This window comes from Oreochromis aureus, linkage group 15 (assembly GCF_013358895.1).
Source record: "Oreochromis aureus strain Israel breed Guangdong linkage group 15, ZZ_aureus, whole genome shotgun sequence".
In the NCBI taxonomy this organism is placed as follows: domain Eukaryota; kingdom Metazoa; phylum Chordata; class Actinopteri; order Cichliformes; family Cichlidae; genus Oreochromis; species Oreochromis aureus.
The window spans coordinates 8,151,166-8,159,730 of record NC_052956.1 but is presented as its reverse complement, the minus strand read 5'-3'; the positions used below and the strand labels follow the sequence as shown (position 1 = coordinate 8,159,730).

The window sequence follows — 8,565 nt, the reverse complement described above, 5'->3', positions numbered from 1 at the left end:
TCGCAGATGCAGATATTGAGCGTTGCTGATATTTCTCAGATATATTTTTCCAGTTTCTAAAGTAGGGTTTGTATATTTGTGTGGAATACAGAAGTAGGGAAGTCGTCTGAAATTATAGTCATGAATATTTTCCAACTCAATACAATTCTGAACTCTTTTGCGCCACCTGTAGGACATAGTAATAATATTTCATTTATTTGAAATAAAAGTCTCCCTTCTTGTGCCAAAAAGTGATTGTTTCTATGTGTGTGTGTTTTATATATATTTTCTTATATTGGCAAATAGAGTGTAATGGACAGGATTTATGAGGGCGTTATAAATAAATTTAAGAAATGGCCTATCTTGCAAGCGTGTGCCTTATTGTGCCCATGTTATAATCAGTCTTGGTCATTTAAAATATATTTGTAGAACTGTTATGTTGTATTTGTTACCTTTTCTGCTGCCCTCTTTGCCAGATCTCTATTTAAAAACGCATTTATAATGTAAATGAGACGTTTTAGCTGGATTAATAAACGATATAGTCACTTCCTGGCTCAGAATGACTCGATATCATTCACGAGAGATGTGTTTGACCTACATTTTTAGATTATAGGCCAACAAGTCAATTATAACTGTATTAATTTTCGCTTTTTGGTACAACATAACTAGCTAATTTAAAGTGCCCATAGTGTATTTTTGCTGCTTTACATGTTTGCTGAACTGCTTCAGCAAACATGTAAACTTAATCAAAAACTTTTTGATTAATTAGACGCTGACTCTATTGTTCAAATCAAATCTACACTTTATGTTTTCCACTTGGCTTTCCTGGATTGATAAGTTTGAAAATAAAAGCTTTCAACAGTGTGAAAATGTCCGCCTACCCCAGTCCTGTTTTACAGGTGAAAATAGAGCAACAGGACCGCTAGTCTTTGATTTTATTTATTTTCTGCTGTGTTTTACTTGCATCTATTTGAAAGAATGAGTGTAAACACAAAAAAATATTTTATTTTATGTGCTGGAATGTGCAGAAAATAGGTTTAAATGTTAAACAAATTTCTTCCAGTCAGAGAATGTTGCATATAATTAAGTTTTTGCTTGATACATAAAGTTAAAAGATTTAAAGTTTAAAGTTTTAAAAAGACACGTTTCCATTTGATTACATTTTGTATGATGGATTATGCAGAAAAAGTAGAATTGGGCTGAACGATCTATTGCTTTATCACCTATTCAGCTTGTAAATCGTGTTTTTAAAAAGTAACTAAGTAACTAAGTAATTGATTACTTTTGAAAATAAGTAATCAGTAAAGTAACGGGATTACTTTTGGGGGCGACCGTGGCTCAGGGGGTTGGGAAGCGCACCTGTTAACCGGAAGGACGCCGGTTCGATCCGGCCTTTCTGTCCTGGTCGTTGTTGTCCTTGGGCAAGACACTTTACCCTACCGCCTACTGGTGTTGGCCAGAGGGGCCGATGGCGCGATATGGCAGCCTCGCCTCTGTCAGTCTGCCCCAGGGCAGCTGTGGCTACAACCGTAGCTTGCCTCCACCAGTGTGTGAATGTGAGCGTGAATGAATAATGGCATTGTAAAGCGCTTTGGGTGCCTTGAAAAGCGCTATATAAATCCAATCCATTATTATCATTATTATTAACGGGATTACTTTTGGGGAGAAGTAATCAGTAATTAGTAACTGATTACTTTTTTCAAGTAACTTGACCAACACTGCTATTCACTAATGTTGAGGTCCAGGCTGTGGGGAGGCCAATACACAATTGATAACGTCCCATAATGTGTTTTTCTATCTGAAGATGGTGGTGTTGTAAATGCTATTTATTGTATAATTACGTTAGCATAATGGTGATAGGAAGGCCCCAACCCCGCCTTAAGGGAGCCAACCAATAGGACCACTCCCTCCATGACTGCGACCAGTAAGACCACAATCATCACCATCTAACAAGGTACCAGTGGTATGAAACACACATGTTGCATTCCACTTGTATGCACAATCATACTGGGTCACAGGTTGAACAAATATCCACAGGTGGTATGTGGCAGTCTGGTAAACAGGTCCCTGGTGGCAGGAAACTAAGCCAGTGGGTCAGAGAGGGCCAGCCAAGATTCAGTCTCTGAGCATGTTACATGTAGGACACTGGGCTTGAAAGGTGGGGTGTAACGCTGATTGTCCATCAGCAAAATTCAGTGTTTAAACGTTTTTCTACCTCTCCCATCTTCTTCTTCATCCTCCTCCTCCCTTTGTCTCCTCCTTGAACCTCCTGGTACTGGGCAGGTGCGCAATAACACAGGAGCATCCTAGCCATTGTCTCCATCGTCGTCAGTGTCACTATCATCCGTGTCACTATCAGGACCACTTTCAGGGACACTTTCAGTGTCATTCTCAGATCCCTCATCTTCCCATCACCTCATTTCCTCAATTATCAGATCTTCTAGTTGCTCACCAGGGTTTAATTCAAAGTCTCCTGCTCCATTCTCTGCTCCATTATTGTACCAGGGTCCTTCTATTTCGTGAGGTGGATTTATTTCGATGCCTCCTGCCGGAACATCAACCGCCTCCTCATGTTGTGGCAGTTGATTAACAACTAGACCGCGCATCAGATCGATTTGAAGCCAGCGGAGCATCGGGTGAATTGCTTGAAAATCTTCCCGTTGCAGCAGTGCCAAATCCAGCTCATCAAGCGCTACCCCTACACCAACATCGTTTTGTGATACCAACATCGTTTTGTGATCCGTCTCCTCTATCCATTTTTCTCGGATGAAAACAGTCTGCTACGATAGACTGGAGGAAACTGGTCGGTACAGCTGTCAAACTTTAGCTGACTGGTTTCAAACTTTTAAAATGTTCTTGAAAAAGATTTGAAATCTCTTTAGCAAACTGTTTAAAATCACGGAGCAAATGTGGACTAATCGCTACTGAGTGCTGTGATGAACAATACGAACTGTTTACTTATATTTATGGGATTGCAGAGATCAAAGTCAAGATTTTTATTGGTTGTTCTGTGTTCTGACTTTTGTGTCACCGGTGACTTTGAAACTTTAGAGTTGAAACATTTTCCACAAAAGTTTGAATGAATTATAGTGACAGAAAGACGCCACAAGATGGCGCCAGTTTCATGTAGTAGACACCACCTGTTGGCTGTTTGGTTTACGTTCACACCACTCCATGAGTATTGTGCATAAAGTTTAAAGTATTCCACAGGCTCATGATTTCTTTTTCCTTTCTGGATGAATTAAAATAAATTAACTTAAGGAAACTAGGGTGACGCTTTCATCAGTAATTAATTATTTAAAATACTTTACTGCCTAAAGTCATAGGTGATGGTGCGAATGTTTCTCTGTCGCTCTGTGTTAACAGGCTGGCGACCTGACCGGGGTGTACCCCACCTCTCGCCTCATGGCATTATGCTGGGATTGGCTTCAGCCCCCACAAATTAGATAAGTGGTAGAAAATGGATGGTTGATATAATACATACCTGCCTGATCAACTGAAGTATAATATTGACCAAACTACCAAACAGTTACCAGAGGATTGTACAGTAATTTAAAGTAAATCAGTGAACTGTCTGTGAACCTTAGACTTAGATATGAACAGACTGAAATATCCACTGAAAGTGGAATATTAACATAGTGGGACTTTACACGGATTTAAATGTCCTTTATGTTGGTCCCAGTGGATGATTTGGTAGTGGATCTGTGCGCTATTTCATTTTATAGCTGACCCTGAAGCTAGTGGGCCATTTCTCAGTACAGCTGCTCTGGCTCAGCCAACAGCCCCCGCCCCGATAACTGTAGTAGTGTTTCACAATCAAGTCAGCGCTCCGCTGAGGTAAGCAACTCAAAGGGCAGGTACCCGTGGCCTTTTCTCTGCACTCCAGCGAGCATGGCTCTCCTGTCCGTGTTCACGCCTGTTCTGGCGGTGGTTTTATGCCTGGTGATAGGCTTCGTGCTGGTGAAATCATGGGACACAGAGACCACTTCCACATCTCCAGGCAAAAGTAAAGGGGCGACAAAAGGAGAGAAAAGACCATGGGTGGACCAGGACTTACAGGACGATACAGAAATCACAGCAAAAGAAGACGGTGAGAGCTGAGCCTTGTAGTTCGCCGTAGGGCTGAACTTTTTTTTTTTTTTTTTTTTTTTTTTTTTTTTTGATGTGGTTGGTTGGGTGCATACTTTAGAGCCAGTTGCATAATGTTCAAAATGTAGGTCACAACTTTTAAAATACAGTGCAAATTGAACACAATAAAGAATGTGGTTACTGGTTTAAAATGTTTTGGCAAAGGTTCTGCGTGGATTCAAAAGGAGTTTTTTTTTTTTTTATTGGTTGTCTATTACATAACGTTCCTCTGTTGTTTTTCACATGACACTCCACAACTTGGCAAGGCCAGTAACTGTATCCTCATATGCTCTTTAAACTGAGAAAATGTATCATTTAAAGAAGATAAAAAGAACTCATTGTGAATTTGATGCCAGCAACACATCTCAAAAAAAGAAAAAAAGAAAAAAAACGTTGAGAGTGGAGAAACAAAAGACTGAAAAAGTAAGTGGTAATAAAAAGAAACAGCTGGAAGGACATTTTCCCATTGGCAATGGACCAGTAACACCATTGGGTTTAAAAAAGAGCATCTTAAAGCGGCAGTGTTTCCCAAAATTAAAAATGGGTGAACCCCCCCCCCAAAAAACAAACAAACAAACAAAACAAAAATAAGTGTCTGTAAATTGTTGAAAATTTTCAGAAAATTGTTCCTCAAAGTAAAATTGCGACAACTTTGTATATCTTATTATAACTACATACGATATTCAGAGAATCAGGAGAAATCTCTGTGTGCAAGGGACATGGCTGAATATAAGTAATGCCAGTGCATTAAAAGCAGGCATGATTGTGTCACAGAAATCACTGAGAAGAATTGCAGAAATCACTGAGAAGAATTGCAGAAATCACTGTCTGTTCTCCATACCTTCCACAAATGCAGGTTAAAGCTCTGTCATGCAAAGAAGAAGCCAAATGTGAAAGTGATCCAGAAACACTGTCTTCTGGTGTAAAGAGGAAAGTGACCACCAGGGTTGTTATCAGCACTCAGTTCAAAAGCCTGCATCTCTGTTGTTGTGGAAGCACATCAGTGCCTGTGAAATTGGCAGCTTTCACATCTGGAAAGGCAACATTATTGCTGAAAGGTATATACAGGTTTTAGAGACGGATATGTTCCAATTCAGATGACGTCTTGCGTATTTCAGCAAGACAATGTTAAACTGCATACCGCATCCATTACAGCAGCACAGCTGGGTGTAGAAGACTCCCTGTGCTCATCTGGCCCACAGTTCCCACATTGTGGAATACTGTTGTTAAAGCAGATGCTATGCAGTGGTAAACACGGACCTGTCACTGTGTTTGAGACATGCTGCTGTCATTAAAATTAAAATAACCCAATATTTATAATGAAATAGTAAGATATGTCAGCTTAAACATTTGTTATGCTTTGTGTTATGTTCTCTTGTGAAAAAAATGTCATTGCAATTGATTGTGATGATTTTTTACAGAGTGTCCTAACTTTTTGGGATTGGAGTTGTATTTTATTGGTATGTCTTTCTGTCTTTCATCTTTTATAAGATGATGATGCTGATGATGATTGGGGGGACAGCGCTGAGGAGGAGAACCTCACACAACTGCCTTATTCACCGCAGCGATACCCTGAGGAGACAATGCTGCAAAGATCCAAGGAGTTTTACACTTTGATGAACCAGCGGAGGTCTGTCCGATTCATCAGCCCGGAGCCTGTCCCACGGGAAGTCATCGATAATGTCATCCACACTGCAGGCACGAAATGTCATTAAAACATAATTCACTGGGATTCACCCCAGGATATTAGTCTGAGCTTGATTTTGAAGGATTTTTTTTCTTCTCTTCCTGTTCTTCACCTGAGCAGGTACAGCACCTAGTGGAGCACATACAGAACCCTGGACGTTCGTTGTGGTTTCAGATCCAGATATAAAGCATCAGATTAGGCTGATAGTCGAAGAGGAGGAGGAGATGAACTACCGCCAGAGGATGGGGGAAAAATGGGTTCAGGATTTGGCCAAATTTAGGTAAACATGCATGCTCTTACTACAGCCAAGCAGAGATGTCAAAGAATGACCTTGGATAACATTAAATTCCTGACTAATTTTCAGTTATTATCTTCCAAAGTAAAAAAACACATTTTCTTTCTCTTTTCCCTCCTCTTGTAGGACAAATTGGATTAAGGAGTACTTGGATGTTGCTCCATATCTGATCCTCATCTTTAAACAGACCTACGGGATTCTCCCAAATGGCAAGAAGAAGACGCACTACTACAACGAAATCAGCGTGTCCATATCCTGTGGGATCCTCCTGGCTGCATTACAGGTCATAATTCAAATCATTTGAACCACTTGGGAAAACAGCTCTTCTCTCTTTCATAGAATCCAAAAATGTAGTGCACAAATCTCACTGTTTCTCTCCGTCTGCTTCATCAGAACGTGGGTCTTGTTACCGTCACATCTACGCCCCTCAACTGCGGCCCCAAACTCAGGCTCCTACTTAAACGCCCGGCGAACGAGAAGCTGCTGATGCTACTTCCTGTTGGTTATCCTGCCACTGATGCTACTGTGCCTGACTTGAAACGCAAGCATCTGGATGATATTTTGGTGCGTGTGTGAGAAAATGAGATGCAAAAAGCAGACTGTTTTGTTTTTCTTCATCAAATTCTTTGCCCGTAGCTGAGAAATCCACCAGGCACATGCCTGATGAGACTTAGAAGTGCTTTCACAGTAGAAAGAAGAAGAAAGTGAGGCTTCTTGAGATCAGTCTTTAAGTGTTTAAGATAAACAACCAAGAGAGGATGGCATGAATCTTTCATAGCTTACTAATTGCTAACCTAGCTTTTGTGTTTTATTTTGAAGGCAAAATAGTGAACATTTGAAGGGTTTTCAGATTTTTAATCATATTTAAAGTCAGATGTTGTTTTCAAGCTTGAATAATAATAGCATGCTACTATATTATGTGTGTGTCTTGAGTGGGGGAACTGCAAGAATGGGGGGCCTGACTTATTTGGGTTTAGCATATTTCTATCATACAAATTTCAAATAAATAACCAGCAAAAATTATTTGATTCCGTTCTATGAATGTTCCTCTGGTCTCTGATTTTCAAAACCAAACTTGTTCCTTGCAAGGTGATTTTCACAAGACCTGATGAACAGGAGAAAGGCCATGCAATTGCAAATTTCCATTCTTTTGACAGCTGGTGGAGATTGTCATGAAGTCCAATTACTCACTGGAACTTTGGATAAGATGCCTATAAGAGCTTCCTTTTGCATCTTATCTGTGTTCTTCTCTGGAGTTCTGTTGTGAGTTTCCATGTTTTGCAGGCACACAGAAAGATTAACAAGACAAGAGAGCACAGCAGGTTGATTTTTGATCGCAGCATTTGGCCCTAAATGTTACTGTTAAACCTTTTGTCTGTGCTTTCCTTGCCAAAATCTCATATTTTGAACTTGGCCTTTTTGACACCGATCTCTATATCAAGAGCTGAGGTTGTTTTATCAAGATGATGCGCCAAGATAGCAAGTTGTTTTTCTTTTCCTGCAATCTGGAACACACAGGTTGGTGATTTTCCTTCCTCCATCCTCCACAGATCTCTCCAGGTATGTGTAGAAGAGTGCTGATGAGAGCAGGCATTAACTTCAACTGCAGAACAGAATTGGCTGCATATGCTAACATTTAGGACAACAGGTCAGAGTCAGACAGAGAAAAAAAAGGTTACAAAATCTCTGCACATCTGAGTGGGTAATAGGTGTGTTGGAGAAAATATAACACCCACACACTGTCCGGTTTACCACTAATGCATTCATTAACTCTCAATTTTTTTTCTCCAACTGTCTCCCTATCACTCTCTCTTTCTCTCTCTAAATTTCTCCCAGTGTAATGCAAATTGTTTTAAATGATTATTTTGGAGGTGGTATGTTCAATATCACTGATGATTCTTGGACGTACTTTAAAAAAAAAGAGATATGTTATTCATCATTTGTGATATTTTGCATTTATTCTTGATGATTGGAATATATCCAGAGTATGTTTGTATATGCATATGTGTATATTAATATGGATATTGTACCTGATGAATGTCAGTCGGAGTAAAGAGTTGTGACTTAATAAATGCATTAGCACTAAGTGAGACTGTGTGCTGAAGTTATATTTAAATATTTAAATAATTTTTTAAAATAAATTCCAAAACATAATAGGCTAGAACAAAAAAACAAAAAACTAAAACCTGAACAAAGTGCCCAAAAATGTAAGCAATAAATTGCACAAATTGCTGGATGTAGCAAAATGCAATGAATTAAAATGAATTAAAACTGCAAATATGCAAATTGATATATAATTACTTTTATGTTACACATAAACTACTGACAATTATCTAATGGTTCAGACTTTACATATCCTTCATATGAAGTCATGTCATACACGGGATGTTTACATAACAGTATTTTATAGTATTTTATTTTATTTTATTTTATTGAATTCCAGTGTTTTCTAATTTCTGCTACATAACTTTGCACT

At 39.2% G+C, this 8,565-nt stretch overlaps 1 protein-coding gene across 2 annotated transcripts; it reads left to right on the top strand.

Annotated features, from left to right (window-relative positions):
• Positions 1-3,769: 3,769 nt before the first annotated feature.
• iyd (iodotyrosine deiodinase) lies at positions 3,770-8,175 on the top strand. 2 transcript variants are annotated; one of them, XM_031726270.2, is made up of 6 exons: positions 3,770-4,069; positions 5,599-5,805; positions 5,915-6,074; positions 6,216-6,372; positions 6,483-6,653; positions 7,640-8,175. In XM_031726270.2, the coding sequence occupies exons 1-6, from the start codon at positions 3,871-3,873 to the stop codon at positions 7,727-7,729; spliced, it is 984 nt and encodes a 327-aa protein (XP_031582130.1). In that variant the 5' UTR covers positions 3,770-3,870; the 3' UTR covers positions 7,730-8,175. The 2 variants fall into 2 exon arrangements, with proteins under 2 accessions (XP_031582130.1, XP_031582131.1); XM_031726271.2 differs by having other exon boundaries at positions 3,773-4,069; positions 6,483-8,175.
• The last annotated feature ends 390 nt before the right edge of the window (positions 8,176-8,565 follow it).